This window comes from Dermacentor albipictus, chromosome 1 (genome assembly GCF_038994185.2).
Source record: "Dermacentor albipictus isolate Rhodes 1998 colony chromosome 1, USDA_Dalb.pri_finalv2, whole genome shotgun sequence".
NCBI lineage: Eukaryota > Metazoa > Arthropoda > Arachnida > Ixodida > Ixodidae > Dermacentor > Dermacentor albipictus.
The window spans coordinates 227,179,103-227,197,321 of NC_091821.1; the positions used below are offsets into that span (position 1 = coordinate 227,179,103).

Consider the following 18,219-nt stretch of genomic DNA (forward strand, 5'->3'; position numbering starts at 1 on the left):
CTGCGCTTTGGAGCGTATATTCCTGATCCCCTAGTGAACCTCTGCTCGTCCACAGCATGATGTCGTCCGCGTAGAGCGTGTAACCTAGGTCGGGTAGCCGATCCAGATCGCGCGCGAGGCGACACATCACCATGTTGAAGAGAAGAGGAGATAATGTAGCTCCTTGAGGTGTTCCTTTGTCAGGCATTTTAAATAAATCCGAAGTGATTTGGCCAATACTGATGCTCGCCTCGTGGTTGGAAAGAAACGCTCTTAATTGTTTGTGCGTCCACCACAACCCGCGAGTTCTAGTTCATCTAATATTGTGGCGTGAGAGACCTTGTCGAAGACTCCTTTGAGGTCTAGTGCTAGGACTTGGTAACTCAAAGGTCATTACTTTTCGAAGCGAGATCGGGATGCCTTAGAACACGCACCTATAAAGCGAGATATAAGAAGGAAGAAGAAGCATGTGCTTGCTGCGGTAAGGCTAGGGAAACGACGGAGCATGTTTTATTAGAATGTGAAGCCGTTTATCCAGCGGTCGATTTAGGCCCCACTGGCCTCCTTGAAGCCCTTGGGTTCAGCGGGAGCAGTGGTAAAGCAAACATGTCCGCAATAGGCATTAGTAAGAGGCGATTGGAGGATTGGTGGAAGAAAAGTAGGGAAACGACAAAAGACGGAGACGTACAAAAGCACTGTTCGCAATAGGGGATCCGAAAATTTGAGCGTGGTAGTTCATAGCGTTTTTATTTTCATTGTGTAACCTGGGTAGGACATAAGGCAGTATAATAGCAAGAGCTTGGTAGCCCAACCCACCGCCCCGTTCCAAAGGGGACGCTCATAACATCCATCCATCCATCTATCCATCGTGCGCCGCTCGCTATGGGACTACCCCCCCCCCCCCCAGGTGGCGCTCTCTGCGCTTCCTGCTCGGTCTTCCTCCTTCACCTAGTAGTATATTTGCAGTATATTAGTATATTGCCGTATTAGTATTGCAGTATTAGTATATTGCGGTATAGTAGTATATTTGCAGTATTTGCAGTATGCCGTATATTTGCACAAGCTTGGTGGGGCAACCCACGGCCCCGTTCCAAAGGGGACGCTTATGACATACATCCTTCCATCCTCGCCCTCCCTCGCTCCTCGCCCGCATATCGTGCCAGGGGAAACACGTTCGCTCGCTTAACCTATACAACAGCAACGCCAAGGTGCGAGTGCCACTAAGAGACACCTATGTCAAAGGCTACGGTCGCTTATCATTTTTTCTTAATTCCTTTTCTAGGTTACAATCAAATACTCAGGTACAGAAAGAATGACGGTTCCTTCAGCGTTTTTCAAGACGATCCCTCGAGTTTTTGGTAAGTGTTGCAATGATACCAGTCTGCGCGCGGCAACATTTGTGCTCGACTATTAGAGAGATTTAGCTTAAAGGCCGCAAGCCGCACCCAAGCGTTGGGGGTCACAAACTCTACTGCGAGCCATTTGCGCTCTTTTGTGCTTGCTTTGGGTTCTTTTGTACGACCGGCGGTTTGCGTCCCCCCGTTAGGGCGTGCTTCATATTTATATCGTTGTTTTCTCGCGTAAAATCCCAGAATTTATTATTCCTCTCATAATCCCAGCATCTGGAGCTACATCGCTAGTTGTCTGCTGCCTTCCGTTATAAATAGTACTATCTGATGCGACACGCATTGTGTATTTGAAGCCCAGAACAAGAGCAGTGTTACAACCAATCACGTATTTAAATAATCTAGCTCGTTTCAATTAAATACACGCGTTGTGCTTTCTATTTATGCACCCGTTAGCAATCTAAGTGAATTTGTTGCAAACGCTCGAGGGAGAAATTTGTTAAGAGCAGATTGCCATAATTGATTGCAGCGCTAGCTTGCGCTCAACAATGATGACAGTAGGTTTTACCTTGCTCGTCTTGCCTCCGAAAGACGTAAGAACATGAATAAATTCTCCAATCGAAGCAAGCTGAATATATCGCCACGCAAAACGGCTTAATAGGAGAATGTAGGTCGAATTCCAGATTCTTGGGTAAAAATAACTTCCGACGTCAAGCCAACGAAACTTAGACGAGTGATATAAGCATTTTTCAGCCGACTTAGCGAAACCAATTAGCCCAAATATATTTAAAGGGAGATTAAAGGCAAACACTAAATTAGTTTATAGATTTATAAAGTACTCTTTCAAAAGTTTACTTAATGTAATTTCGCGGTAAAAAGGTAATAAAGACCAAACCTTTTTTTTTCTTTTGCTTTTGCTTTTTTTTACTGCACCGTTAAACCAAGCGCCGGTACGTCCATGTGACGTCATAGATTTCAATGTATTTTCTCGTGTTGTGGCCGTATTGGGCCTAGCATGTTTTCGAAGCTTCCTACGTTCAGCTCTCACTTTTATCTCTTTATTTAAGAATTATTCCAGCTGGTTTAGTAAATTAGGCTGCTATAATTTGCAAAAACGTAAAGGAGGCAAGGTAGGTCACAAAAGACGCAAAAAACGAAAGATGGGTCGCGACGGCGCATTGATGTTTCCGAACCGTGCAGCTTGCCGTGAAGTCGTGGATTTTGACGGCGTCTTCCCGACCCTGAAAATCTTTTTTTATCGGTCAGGACGAGCTGTTATTGCATTCTTTAAAGAAGCCAAAGGCTGAACTTGGCAAGCTTCAAGAACTTGTGCTGAGCCTAGGGCAGCCGAAGTGCGATATAGGTACCTTTAAATCCGTGTCGTCACACTGACGTACCGGCTTTTGGGTTGCGGTGCGAAATTTGAAAAATAGAGGTTTGAGCTTCTCTTCTAATAGTCGACCCATTACCGCGGAGCCAACGAGTTCTTCGAGAATAATTCATCAATTTCAACTGATTTAATGTCTCTCTTTAGTGGCACTTTACTGAGAAACTCTTTTCCGCTGAGCGAAGGAGACAGGGCGAGGTCGCCTCTTAAATTCGGAGTATGCTCATGTTCTCATTCTCGTTGAGTGTAATGTCTTTTGCGATCCGCGAAACCCATTGGCACTCGTCCTCTCACAAGAAATTCCTCTCAGAAGGCTCATCCTGTCAGAAGAAAAAGGGATTAATTAATTAATTATTTACATAGCTGTTGAGTCTACTGCCAGCATATATATACCGGGTGTTGCAGCGAACTCTTCCAAACGTTTTTAAATGTTGCATGTGACAGATGGCAGAAATCTAGTTCACAAGCTGGTCTACTAGATGAGGCGGACATTACTTCGGCAGAAAATTGCAATGCACAATTGATTAATTAACAAAAATTTACTGAGTTTAAACTAATTACTTTATGGCTCATGTTGCAATTTAGAAATTCTAGCCGTGGAGTTCCCAAGGCACTCGGAACGGATAGGAACGCCAGTGCGTTTCTCCGCAAAGTTCGGGAATTATTATCTCGAAACTGGTATCATCGTGAGAATTAGTTCCAGGTGGATCCGCCTTGCGAACTCCACGGCTAGAATTTGTAATTTGCAATATGGGCCATAAGGTAATTAGTTAAAAACTTAATTACAGATTTTTGTTAATTAGTTGGTTATGCATTTCAATTTTTCGTGGAAGTAATGTCCGCCTTTTCGAGTAAACCAGCTCATGAACTAGAATTATGCTATCTGCCACAGACAACCTCTAAATTGTTTTTTGAAAATGTTCGCAGAAATACCTTGCATATATTTCTTTTTCTTTTTTTACAGGCTTACAGCATACGTGGTTCGCACTTTGTGCCAGGCTAGAAAGGCCATCATGATCGACGAATTCGTTATTACTAGCGGGTTACGCTACATTGCCAGTAAGCAGAGCGGAGACGGAGAATTCACTGATAAATACTCCTATTATCATCGAAGGCTAGTGGTTCGTATTGACTCATCTTTATTGCGAAACAACAAATAAGCATTGCCTACCGTTTTGTGCAACTCCATAAACAAAGAGAAAAAATAACTAGAGGCGAAACTTTTGAGGCAGGAAAAGTCTTGTTCTCCTTAGTGGAGGTGGCAGAAATGTAGGACAGGTTTTTGGAATGAGCCGATTGCAAATAATAATCCGAAGAGCAGTTTTAATAACACCGTGCTGCATCCGCTCTAGAAATTTAGTCATTCTTTATAAGTGGGAGAATTTCGTGGTATGTACAATATGATTAGCAAGTGCGGTTCACTGTGCTGATTATGGACGCGATCATGGACGCGATTAGAACACATACCGCATGAACTCTGCAGAGTTAAATTGCGCAGATATTAAACACTACCAGGGTGACAGCGGCACGTCGCTGCACGTTGTTCACTGCGTGCACTGACCTCATTATCGGTGGACACAAAGGGTACAACAATTTTTCGTACCCAACGGCGCAGGGAGACTTGCAGCACCGAGCAGCGCTGACGGCCTATGTGCTCATCACTCTCGAAGAGTGCGATGCCGAGGGCTTCAGGGTGAGTTTTTCAACAGTGAGTTTATCAAAGCTTGAATGAGACTTTGGAAAGGACTTATAATACCTCGCTAATCACTAAATAATGCTGCAGTGCTCTTGGTGATTTACCGGAGCCAAACGTGGTCAAGATTAAACGTCTGTGACACGACCGATGCGCGTTTGTGAAGTGTAAAGAATCTGGAGCTGAATGCACGGCGCTCTCTGTTCGTAAGAGCCATTTGTCATTGGCCAGTCGCTTTGGCAAATAATAGGTCCATTATGACAATTCGCCGGCACCACTTCTTGCGAGCAGTTCAAGCGTAAGAACTTCTTTATGAATATGGGCCCCACTCTCTCGGTGAAGGATTCTTCAACGGAAGCGGAAAAGCTATAAGGTGATATCACGCCTGACAGCTTTATGTCGGGCCAATGATTATATATATATATATATATATATATATATATATATATATATATATATATATATATATATATATGGTTGATTATACTACGTTTACCATGCCACTATACCTCGCGCGGCTGCCATACTGAATCTTCATGCAGCCATAATATTCATCATTAAGGGTACATGAAAGGTAAATATGTTTCAGAAGATTTCTGACCATCGATATGAGAGACAGGCCGCGACAGATGCCTATGCGTTGCTTATGTATTTTTGAAATAGGTGAGATTTGTGCAGCGCTCTACGGGATCGGAACACGTGGAGCTTACAATCCTGGCAAGCAACAGGGGAGTCTTGGGCTGAGTTGTGAGGACTGTACGCAGACGGCGACATGTTGCACGGCAGCCGTTAGCGTTGTAAAACCATGCCGTGACTTTCTGGTGCCTACACTAAAGAAGCATTGTGAATGGCCGTTTCTGTGAAAGGCCACCACTGATTTCACAATTTTTGCGCAAATTTCTCCTCGAAGGCTCCAGAACTCTCAAAACAGAGAGCAGCAGCGTTTGTGGAACGACATGTACGACAGGGAGACTCACCAGGAGGGCTGGCTCTGGCCGCGTACGCACTGTCCCTGGCCAACAGCCGTGGAAAGCAGATTGCCATCCAGTGGCTGCAGGAAAGCGTGCACTCAGACCAAGGTACGGTGCCTCCAAACCAAAATGTCGTGTAACAGCCCCCTGCGTTCTTGCGCATTTGAGGCTATCAGGTTCAGATCCAGATTCAGATTTATTGGTTTAAAAAAAAGAAGTAATTACTACATGACAAATATACTGACGAGGGTCCCAAAGTGAAAGAACTGTAGTGGGACCCTCGGTTAAAAATAACAACATTGATGGTGATATCGATAGTCAGCAAATTAGCGTTATTATAAACAACATCTACAGATCGAATGCACCATTAGACATGTCATTTACAATCAAACACGAAAAAGCACGTTATAAAAGAAAGTCGGAAAAAAGCATAAAGAAGAAATAAAGAAATGAAGAAATAAATGAATAAAGAAATGAAGAAAATGAAGAAATGAAAGAAATGAAGAAATACATAAATAAAGAAATGACATGTGAGAGAAAAGTCAAAGGTACACCGCCAGATCGTAGTTATGTTATCGCAGGAAATGATGCTTAGGGTGATTTTTTAAATTTTTAGGAGAAGTACAGAATATTATAGTTGATGGTAATTCATTTCAAAGAGAAATTGCAGCATTATTATTCTATTCTTGTTAATAAATGTACCGGTTGTTTCACGAAGTGCGTTCCAGGTTTCTTGAATATAGGAAAAATGAAATAATATAATTATTTCCACTGGATTGTTTTTACCACAGAGGCACAGATTTGATTTATTTACTACACAGTAGTAAATAAAGAACGAATTATGCAAATTTGACTAAAAAACTTTCTTACCAAAAGAGCCATGTCATTGACCCCATGTTATTGACTTGAAGCGCACCTTCGGAAGGGCTCATAACCGTTTCCAGAACAGCAAAAAAGTTGAGATTGCTAGTTTTTACAGCGTGATAGCTGAATTTCAGCGAAACTTAACAAACGAAGACCGCAAATGTCACGCCCCTAGCAGACACCCGTGAGTGACATAGCTGGTAGCGCCTCACACTCGGATGAGCGTGAAGTGAGCGAGTTCGCGGCTCGATAAGGACGCTCATTTTATTCTCGCCCGCCGATGAGGCGCAAGCAGTCACGTCATTCATGGGCGTCTGCTAAGGGCGTGACATTTGCGCTATTCGTCTGGTAAGTTTTCGGCGTGAAACTGGCCGGAATTGATCACGCTGTAAAAATTAGCAGCGTGAACTTCTTGCATTGCTGTAAACCAATATAAGCTCTTCGAATGGCGCGCTTCGGCTCTTCCACTGGGACCGATCGCATGACTCTTTTGGTTAAAAAGTTAATTAGTCTTCTGGTTTGCATAATCACTTCTGTAATTGCTACATCGGTCATTTTCAAATGTATGGCTGTGCCGTAAAATCAGATCAGAGGAAATCATTTAATTATCTCATCTCCCCTATTTAAAAAAAAATTGAACGCATTTCGCAAAACACCTGGTATGCAAGGAGATGCTAAAGCCTCCGTTGTGACGCACAGGCAGAGAAACACCCAACGTAGACTACCGCCATTGTAATGCGGGAAGCACTCAAGCACAAATTTTTTGTGAATAGTCGTGACACGCAAGTCACAAGTTCACAAGCCAGAACATGAGCTAAATGCAGTTCGTTCTGGAAAATAAGGAAAAAGAAAGAACGAAACGTAGAAACCAGCACAATATTGTACATCACACAACATCACATTATACATCATACAAAAGCGTGGGATTATTCGAGGGATAAAGAAGTGGGCGTCTTTAATGCGCCTTTTTGGGAAGTAACAGCGATAGCCTTTGTGTACAGTTACGCTACACGTGGTACATATAACCAAGTTACTGGCATCTCGTCTATAAAATAAGAAGCTCTGATTAAACACAGACTCTAATGTCCTCAGAACCTTCGCCAAATTGCGCAGCTATACCGATTAGTACAAAGCTGTTGTGACAAATGGAAGGGCTCTTCTTCATTTCATCGCAACCGCTTACTACATTTTGCAGTTTCTTTTTCTGTAGCGCAAATAGCACAAGGACGTAGAAGAGAACAGCGACACACACACAGGCACATAGCGCCTGTGTATGTCTCTGTTCTCTTCTACGTCATTGTGTTATTTGTACTACAGAAAAAAAACTGCAATATGTTGCAACAAGCCCAAATATCTACACTGATGGATGCTTACTACAGTTCCTCTTATTATTCTTCCTGCCTGTCATGTTCCTGCCTCTCATCACCAGCACTCAGCTGTCCACAGAATATTGAGTTTTTACAACGCTTATTTTCATGATATCGATATTTTTCATGACTCGATGTCATTGTTCTTTTCCGATCTTTGCGTTATTGAGTCGTAGTATCACACATTGTTCTACTGCCCTTCTCCCTTTTCTTTTCAAATTTTTTTTATTGATTGTTTTTTATACTTCTATTCCCCGGCAGTTTTGTTGTTGTTGTTGTTGTTGTTGTTGTTGTTGTTGTTGTTGTTGTTGTTGTTGTTGTTGTTGTTGTTGTTGTTGTTGTTGTTGTTGTTGTTGTTGTTGTTGTTGTTGTTGTTGTTGTTGTTGTTGTTGTTGTTGTTGTTGTTGTTGTTGTTGTTGTTGTTGTTGTTGTTGTTGTTGTTGTATGCATGCGCCAGCACTCGGACCTTATGGTTGTTCCGGGGCACAGTAAATACGAGAGCAAATCAGAAAGTCTTTGCCCCTATTTTTATAGACAAATTACGGCTGTTGTTGCGGCTTGGGGTGGCGTTAGGCCAATTAATCCATCAAGCTCATCGGCGAATACGTCCAGTAGTAGGAATAAAGGAAAAAGGGCTCATTTGACATTAGTTACACTACTCCAGTTACGGAAGCCCACTCCATGCAGGAGCAAGCTAAACGTCCGAGTTCACATCAGGACATCTCGGCCCTACTGCACGAAAAGTCTCCGCTTTTAGTACCGTCGTCTTCCCCAGGCGAGTCGACTAGGGAATCTGAAGACTGTCCAGCAGCAAATCACAATCGTTGGCTCCGTTCCGATACCACGCCCATGCTGTCTCAACGCTCCGCAGCACCCGCACCTCCAAAGCCTTCGCTCCCCCGAAGCACAGAATAGGGGACAGGGTCACAACATGGGAATCCACGGTCGGCGCCGAGCTTCGGCAGCATTTGACGTTGGCCCTTTTCATCATCAGTTCAGGCTGTCAGGTCGTGGTGGTAGTGTGTGCCTTTTGTGGATCCGTCAGTAGTCGGTGTCAACGCTGGGTTGACTTCTTGGTAGGCGCTGATGGATGGGTGCAGGTTGCCTCGTGGCAAACGTCGAATTAACCCATCTGGCCGTGTTGAGACGTAAAACTGTAAATGCGAAGTCAACATATTCATTCCCAGCGATGGACCTTTCTTGGACCGGCCCGGCCTTATCCTGTGGTTGCTGATCGACATGGTGCTGGTGTCAGTTGTTGAAGATGGCGGTTGTGCTTCACACGTCCACGGCGTACGAGCAACGAAGTGTGATTCGTTTTCTTTTGAGCAAGGGACGAACGCCCATCGAAATCCACAGGGAAACGCAGCCCACGTGTAGGGAAAGGTGTCTCGCTTTGAGAATTGTGAGGTGGTGGTATTGTAAGTTCACAAAAGGCCGTGAAGGCTTGCATGGCAATGAGCGTTCGGGGAGGCCGCATGCGTTGCTGACTGACGACATTTCCTGCGTGGATGAAATGGTGAAAGTGGATCGGCGTGTGCACCTCAAAGACATTTCCAGGGAGTTTGCCGTTTCGTATGAGAGTATGTACGACGTAGTTTACTTGTCCTAGGGTACCGGAAGGTATCATGTCTGTGGGCGCCTAAGCAGTTGGATGACATGATGAAAGGCAAGCGAATGATCCACTGAATCATCTGCAACGGTATGCCGATAAGGTTGAAAGTTTCCTAGACAGCATTGTTGCTGGCAATGAAACGTGAATACTGCATTTTACGCCGGAATCAAAGCAGCAGAGCATGGTGTGGAAACATCCGGGTTCGCCTGTGACAAAAAAATTCTGTTCTGTGCCATCTGTTGGAAAAGTGATGTTAGTGGTCTTCTGGGATCGCCGAGGACCACCCCTACTGGATTTCACGCCCCAAGGTGCAACCATCAATGCCGAGAGTTATTGTTTTACACTGTCACGTCTGCTGGCTACCATCAGGTGAAAACGCCGAGAGATTCTCGATGTGGAAATTGCGGTTATCCTGCACGACAATGCGAGTCCACAAGTGGCAATCAGAACCGCCGACAGGCTCCGGTCATTTCATTGGGAGAGTCTCGACCACCCACCATACAGTCCGGTCCTCGCCCCTAGTGTTTTCTACGTTTTGAGTCCGCTGAAGAAGTTTCTGGCAGGACAGCGATTCACGTGCAACGATGAAGCCAAGACAGCAGTCCAATGGTGGTCCCGCAGTCAGCCGGACAAATTCTACCCCAGGGGCATCTCAAGTTTAGTGCTGCGATGGGGCAAATGTCTGAATTAGCGTGGGAATATGTGGGAAAATAGTGCAAGGCACGTAGAACAGTGCGTATATTTGTAGTTACTTGTATGCACCTTATTTTGGCTAATCAAAAATAGGGGCAAATACTTTCTGATTCGCCCGAGTGATTGATTGATTGATTGAAGCCATTGATTGATTGATTGATTGATTGATTGATTGATTGATTGATTGATTGATTGATTGATTGATTGATTGATTGATTGATTGATTGATTGATTGATTGATTGATTGATTGATTGATTGATTGATTTTTGGAAACGAGCACCCCTGACCGGCCGGCGGAAGTTTAGAAGTTTATTCGGAAGAGCTCTAGTAAATGTGCAGAGTGTTTTGGCCTTCTCGACTCGGAGAAGAAGTCCAAGTAACTGCTGCGGAGTGTTTTGCTGCCCATTAATTTCTCATTCTTATAAGCTTCAGGTTTCAGCGCTGGTGTCAGTCAGCAGCTCACGATGGTTCCTACATACAATTCACTCGTGTTGGATGAAAAGCTTATCAGCGAATGCCTTAAGCGCTTGAAGCCTTCGCTATCCTGCGGCCCTGATGACATCATCTCCACAATTCTAAAAGCTTACAGCAGTCTATTTGCAGTATCTTTGCTCACAACATACTGTTTTTTACTGTGAAGAACTCACTGATTCCGAATCAGCGTGTATTTCTCTCTGGCCTCTCCACTATCCCAAATCTCGCAAGTTTCATGACGCAGATCTCCGCGACGGTAGTGCAGAGGGGGCAAATCGACACCATTTATTGTGACCTCAGCAAAGTTTTTGATGCAATCAGCCACTCACTTCTTCTGGTCAGGTTTACCTAATTTGGTGTTAACTCGCCAGTGGTCAGTCTCTTGCGCAGTTATCGTCTTGTTAGGTCATGCTATGTTAACGTCAATGATCAAACGTCTTCTTTGTACATGGCAACTAGCGGCGTCCCTCGAGAATCAGTATTAAAACTATTCCTTTTTTCATTAATGACGTTATTTTGGCTATTCCGAATTCTTCTTTCATCATTTCATTCTTCTTTCAAAATCAATATCTTTAAGAAAATTCATGCTGTTGATTGCTGTCTCGTCATGCAGTCTGATCTGTTTTCTTTTACTAAATGGTGCAAAGATAATAACCTCGCCTTGAATGGTGCCAAGACCAAAGTCCTAACTTTCACTCGCAAAGCAGCAAGCAATTCTTTTGTTTATTTTGCACATTCTGTACATATGGTTAAGCTGTGTAAGATCCAAGGTCCAGATTAGAGGGACACTAAAGGTTACTATGAAGTCAAGTTAAAGTGATAAAGCAATGCTCTAGAACGTCTATGGCGTCAATATAATCGCGAACAGAGCTGTAGTAACCGAGAAATTGAGGTAAATGCATGACACGATTTGAGACCCCCCAGCGACATTCCGGTACTAACCAGACGACGAAGGCACTCCTCATCATAATTTATGTCACTAGTACCCAACTACTCGTATTAAAAAGATCATTTCATTAGGTTATAAGACGGAAGACAATGCTACTTGTCTACTTCTGTTCGATTCTAAGAAAAAATAACATTTTGACGTTACCCTTCAGTAGTACGGGTGGCCGAAAGGTTTCGTTTTCGCTCGACTTTGCGCCGCGCGCGCTTTGGAGTTTCAGTTGTTTCGTTATCGCGTCGTGCTGCACTGGTTCTGCTGACTCGCGAAACTTGCATTTGGAACGAGCAGCGAGAATGCCACGTCCATGTGATGTCGTGGAATGCGCGAATGGTCCGCGGAACTTGACTAAAGGCAGTTGCAGCGACAAATCCAACGTTACTTATCACTGTGTGCCAACGAGTGAACCTCTCCGTTCAAAGTGGTTAAGTGCCGTACCTCTGCCACAGCGCGGTGGCAAAGAGCCGAAAAATCGCATAGTGTGCTCGCTGCACTTTCGTCCAGAGGATTACGAGTTCAACGCCGATTTACTGAAGTGTGGAGTGCCTTTCAAAGCAATGCTTTCCCGTAGCGCTGTTCCGTCGGTCTTGCCTTCCATGGCTAGTTCGCTATGCGGCTAATTGTGTTCTCCACGATGAGACGCTAAGTACAGCTGTACGTAATCACCGTTTCACCGGTAGTCGGTTCACAATATATACTACAAGGTGTTTGAACCGGCCACCTCCCATCTTTGAAGGAAGAAGCGTCAGGGCACAAAACTTATCACACACAGTAGGGCCGGTCACTGAAGGTCACGCTTACCACAGAATGTTGAATGTTCATGCTACAAACGTGAACCTAAGTTAGTTAACTCTATAAAGGTTAGTAGGGCGCGGTGGGCCTGATCACGTTTAGATGCACAACCACTGGGGTATAAACATTCCTCGAGTGTCGCACACCGCAGGCCAAGGAGATGATAGTTTCTCACTAGCGACATGCGCTGCGCACTGAAAGCGGGACACTCAAATATAAGGGGCTGAAGTGTCTCGTAGCAGCCACAAGACGTACACAATGGACTTTCCCCACACCCTTGTCTGTATAAACGTTCGTGCACGTTCACGCAACCAACCCTCAGCTTGAGCAGTTGTGCTCAAGTGCGACTAGGCAAGCCTCTACCACGAACGCGGGGCGGGAACGTTAAATCAAAGTTAATTAAGGCACTCGAACCCAGAACATTTGGTGGCAGTCGAACACTCGATCTTCAGGTCGATCGAAATTCAATGGCACAAAAATTGATATAGCGACCATTGCTGGACGAATCCAGGACCATTTGTGGGAGTCGAACCCTCGACCTTGGGTAGGACCAAAATTCAATGGCACTAAAATTTATGGTCTCGCCAACGACCATTGGCTCGAACCCATGACCTGTAGGGCTAAGTAAGCTAATGTTATATATTTACATTCAATTAAGTTATAGTTAATTAAAGCGCTCGAATCCACAACCTTTGGTGGGAGTGGAATCCACTTGGAGGTATGGGCGAACCGGCGATATCTCCAAGTTTAATTCCACTTGACATCGTGAAGGTCGACAGTCGAACCCACGAACTTGGTGGAAGTCGAACACTCGAACTCTGGGAGTCGAGCCCACGACCTTTGGCGTTAATTAAGGTGAAGTTGATTAAGGCACTCGAACCCATGACCTTTAGTGTGAGAATGCAATAGGAAGTGACAACGCATTAGAATGAACGTGTCGAGTAATGTAACGAATGTCTCGTGAGAGGGCAGGCTTTCGCCTTCATCCTCTTTAGCGTACGCTAAAGTGACTGTCAACTTTTAGTAGTAGTAGTAGTAGTAGTAGTAGTAGTAGTAGTAGTAGTAGTAGTAGTAGTAGTAGTAGTAGTAGTAGTAGTAGTAGTATTGTTTTTGCTGTTGTTTGCAAGTGCCCTAGTCCGAAAATATTATTGTTCTCTATAAGAAACAGAGCAGTTCACAACACATTGCAATAGCTCAACGTTACCAAAAGCTCCAAAAAACGTTGAAGACTACTTAATCATCTAAGTTAAATAATGACCTTCATGGAGCCTAAAGCCTGAACTTTTACTGGAATCCCACAGCGACCTTCTTCCCACTTTAATAATGCTCTCAGCAAAAAAGCGAACATCATGACAGCAGCGTTGTCGATACTTACGGTAGCATGTCAAAAAGTTAGGAAGAGAAATGTCAGGAATGACAGCGTCAGGTTGTGTGGTCACGTGCTTTGTTATTTATTCTTTTTGCTCGGTTGAAGCGCCAGGTTCGCCGTATTGGTTGGCTAAAACGAGCTGTGCGGCGAAGCGTGCCTAAAGAAATTTGCATATGGCCTCGCAGCCCACTTGTTCGTTTTAAGGGTGTAGTCGCGAGTCCAGAATGCAAAGGCTAAATATGCTAATATCCCTACTTCAATTCGTGTGAGTTTTCCTGGTCTAAACCTACGTAGTCCCCTTTAAAGTTACAATGAATTATTCTCTGTCTGCTTTACTTCATTTTATTTTTCAATCTCATGTGCAGAAAGCATGTTCCTGTGCTTCACAATGATTGCGTTTTGAATTTCTGGTAATTACTACGCTCTTTTTCTTTTTAGACAAAGGTGAAAGCCACGTGCCAGAGACAAACGAAGTCTTGTCCGCTCAGGCGACATCTTACGCTATCATGACGTTCATAAAGGAACGGAAAGATAGCGATTACATCAGAAGTTTTGTACAGTGGCTAAGCAAGAGGATGAGCCTCAGGGGATCTCTCCGATCCTCGCAGGTACGCCGCCCATAACTTTACAGCCTCCGAACAGAAACCGTCGGCAAGGAACACACTTAACATCAATTAGTGCGGCGCAACTACGCGTACTAAACCTCATTTCCTTCAAGACTTTCCTTCCAAAGTAGTAACTTTGAAAACCACTTCAGTGGCAGTGAATAGTGGATATTGTAAGTACTGTCAACACATCTATACAAGTGCTTGTATGCTTGTATACTTGTATACAAGTGCTGACCGCAGTGTTCTTCTTGAAGTGAACCATTCTTTTTTTCACTTTTTTCCAGGATACTGTGATGGCTCTCCAAGCACTCGCTAAGTACGCCGTCTTCGCCAAAGAAAACAGCCTTGACTTGTCATGTGAGGTCAAATTAAGTAACAACAGGGATTTCAATGTGAATGTAAGGATCAAGCGAGACAACGCCACCATCCTTAACAAGATCGAGGTTAGTTTAACGCAATAAGTAGTTGCCAAAAGCTGTCGACAAAGCCTGTGGTCGGACTCCCGAGCTAGACCTTCGATAAGACTATTTTATTTCGCCTGGAACGTGCACTGTAGATTATGATTGCTGAACGTCCTTACAGCAGCAGTAACACAACCGGCAAGGCGAAATGACTGTACCAACTCAAAATCAAGCCGAGCGATGGAAAACATGCGAAAGAATTGAGAAGAGGGGAAACACGGCGAAGTGCCTGCGGCAGGATGGGCCGACGTTATGATAAGTGAACCTGTAACTTTTTCGCGGCCGCCTTGACCAAGAATGATTCAGATACTGAAACGTCAATCCAGCCTGCCTGACGCACTTCATACTACTTGCGTACATTTCTTAAACACTGCTGCAGCACAAGGCAGGTTTCGTATACTGTCAGAATTATTGCGTAAGAACACTTTGGCTGTACAGGGGCTATGAGCATTCCTATTTGTTAGGTGGTCGCTGCAAGCCCTCGTAAATATCCCACCCAGCAAGCCACACTTTTGAGGCTGCCTTTAGGGGAATTTACGAGCCAACGGGAGGGAAGCGGTCGGTCCAATCGCCGCAGCCATCTGAGCGCGTCTGGTCTGATGGCGTTGCCCTGATCATGAACCCTGCGAGGTTCACCTTGTTTTTTGGCTGCGCCTGCATGAATATTGATTATGCCTGTTAATTGTATAAGTTGGCATTTTTACGGTACAAGTCTTCGTTCGAACTGGATAGCAATATTCCTGACTAAATTATCGTGTGTAACCATGTGGCGCTCGATAATTTCAGTTTTGTTTAGTTATTTAATATTTCGTCAATATATATTCTCTCTCAACTTTCGACTAGACATGCATTCGCATTTACTGCTTTCATTTCCTGTTTGGACTTTTCATTCTTGATAAAACGCAGTCTACTAGCCCTTTATTTATTATAAAAAAACTGTATTGCTGTTTTTTCAACTGTCGAATGCCCATTGATCTCCTACTTGCGCATTTCTAAGAAAAGCTAAATTGACCAGAGTGGCAATGCCTGCTAACACGCAAAGATTCTTCTTGTCACCCCTGCTTTCTAAGATAACCGGAAGTATAATCCCTCCCCCGTTCCCTCAAAGACACTACTAAAGACCCCCTTTTTGAAATTTCCGACTTCCCTTACTCTACTACACACGCCCCCATTATTCTCCTCCCTCATTCAGAGTGGGTGAGAGTGAGCTTTGTAAACGCTGTCACGGAAAGCAGTTGCTGCCCTGCCGAAGGCAAGTCCTTTTGTCAAAACGCTGGTTCCAGGGACATTCCTTGTTCAACTCCTGTTGATCACTTCAGAAGCTGCTTTGTGTCGCTTAGGCTCATTTTCCTTTCTTGAAACGAACGGTTGCGAAACTGCCACACATACGTACCCGCAGCCGGGACGAAATCCTATTTGCTGAACGAGCATTGTGTAAAGCAGGAATTAGATTTTATTTCACTGTGACTGTCAAGATAAGCTCGGCATAACCTACATGCTGAAATCGTCGAAAATGATCACGAAGTCTATATTCAGGGAAAATAAGAAAGTGGCTGCCTCTTATGTTATAAAGGTAGTTTTGCTTGTGGCTGGCGTGAATAAAGTGGGCGTAAATAAGCGACGAAATCTTGCAAGAAATAAGTGAACACTGGTAGGCGCGCTCGACCACATTTTAGGGAATCCCATTTTAAAGCTGCAATACTTGATAAAATGCTCGCTTCTACTGTTTTTTTTTTTCTGGAAAGAAAATCGGAATTCACCAAAATTGCTGCAGTTTAATATGATGCCTCGTTCAAGGTAGGTAATTAATCATTCGTTTCACGTCTACAGCAGTATAAATGATTAAATTCCGTTTCTATTCATCCATACAGCCATCCACGTCTCTATCTAGCTAATAGAAAACAAGGCTATAGCAAAAACCGAAATTGCCGTTCGAACCGTGCTGACCGCGAAGCAGGAACCATATTTTGTAAGAACTGTTTTCCTCCGAATCTATTCTTTTGATATAATATATTCCCCTGTGAGTGGCCGGTCTCACCGATACCGGAAACGAGGTTTGGTGCATGCCAATGGAGAAGGCGAAAAAGGATGGAAAAAGGAAAGAATCGGCATAACACACGGCACCAGGGGGCAATACTTTGTAACAATTCGACCATGGATGAAAATGAATGGCTGGCTAAAGAACACGAATATCCGCACCTCAAAAGCGGGAACGTAGAATGGAGGAGGAGGTCAAGAAAGTTGGCAACCAAGTACCGGGCAATTGAAAGTGCGAATCGACAACCAGGAGTCATCAAAAAGAACGTGAGAGAAACAGCGACAGTAATTTGGGCGCGAAGGATCGAAACAAGAAAGGCTAAGGAAATTTACAAGAATAGCAAGAAAGGTATATGAAGGGAAAATCTGTGCGAAAGCACAACGGAAAGTGTCTTGCTATTCGAGGCGCGAGCTGGTTGCCTAAGAACAAAAACATGCCGGAGCGAACATTCGTAACAAGAAGAAGAATTTGTCTGCTGTCGCAAAAATCCGGAGACCACTCAGCACATCCTAGTGGAATGCGAAGGTACTCGCCCAGCGAGGCCCGTAGGTAGCGTATACCTCCCAGAAGCGCTGGAATTTAAAGTGGATGAAACTATTAACCGCTCAGTAGTCAAGAAAAGCAACAGACGTTTAGAGTATTGGGGAAGAAGGGCAAGGAAGATATTGATAGCGCTGTATCCGTTACAGGCATAAATAGCGGTACAAGGTAGATATAGTCGTTTTAAGGAAGAGGCAAAGATTAAGACGATGTAGAGAAAACGCTGAAGTTATAAGCATGTATATGCTTATAACCAGGCTTGACTAAGTTTCAAGATTTAATTCGCTCACGACTTCTCAACTAATCTTATTATTATTATTTTTGGGACTTTTACAGTGTTTTCGATATTTGTTGGTGTTTTTCATTGCAGTTGCCTTATGTTCTCCTAATATGTACTAATGTTTTCTCTGTAATAATTGTGACCTAATTATCTTGTATATTACCTATGTTTCACTGTATTATAACTTTTGTTACATTCTCTTGTTTTTAGTCTGATATACAAACTATGACTAGTGCTTCTGGTCGCCCCCCCCCCCCCCATGTAATACCCTCGTAATGAGGGCCTCTGGGGGTGTTTTTAATAAATAAATAATAAATAAATATATTACTTTATTAGCTTTCACCTTGTTCTCGTTTTTCTCATCGTCTTGAATTTCCACCTCCCGCCTTCCCCCTGTTTTCTCTTATTAGCTAAGCCGCCTATGTGACTACTCCTAAAGGGGATGCCAATAAATCATCATTATCATCATCTATTTTTGCTCGTCTAGAACGTCATAACTTTAAATTTTAAATTCTCTTTTAGATTACTCGTCCAGGAGAGAAGATATTCGTCAATGTCAAAGGATCTGGCACCGGCATTTTGTATTTTAACTACACTTACAACGCCCAAGTACCTGATGACATTTGCAAGGTATTGGCTTTCCCTTATCGGTGTATTCATTTTCTTCAGGTTACGCATAAGAGGAAAACTAAATGAAGTTCGGAAATGTTTTGGACCACCTTCTGTCGGTGTAACTGTGTCATGTAATTTGCTTTGCAAACTTTCATCTGCAGTGATCATACGACAATCGAAAACTTT

The 18,219-nt window shown here is 43.8% G+C and overlaps 1 protein-coding gene across 1 annotated transcript in view; it reads left to right on the top strand.

Moving 5' to 3' along the window:
- Nucleotides 1-18,219, top strand: part of LOC139054242 (A.superbus venom factor 1-like) — a 124,497-nt gene that overhangs the window by 77,907 nt on the left and 28,371 nt on the right. Inside the window, exons 24-30 of the mRNA XM_070530955.1 lie at nt 1,262-1,337; nt 3,677-3,833; nt 4,328-4,405; nt 5,316-5,484; nt 13,933-14,102; nt 14,387-14,545; nt 17,944-18,051. Of these exons, the coding sequence (XP_070387056.1) occupies nt 1,262-1,337; nt 3,677-3,833; nt 4,328-4,405; nt 5,316-5,484; nt 13,933-14,102; nt 14,387-14,545; nt 17,944-18,051 (917 nt within the window). The remainder of the gene's footprint in view (nt 1-1,261; nt 1,338-3,676; nt 3,834-4,327; nt 4,406-5,315; nt 5,485-13,932; nt 14,103-14,386; nt 14,546-17,943; nt 18,052-18,219) is intronic.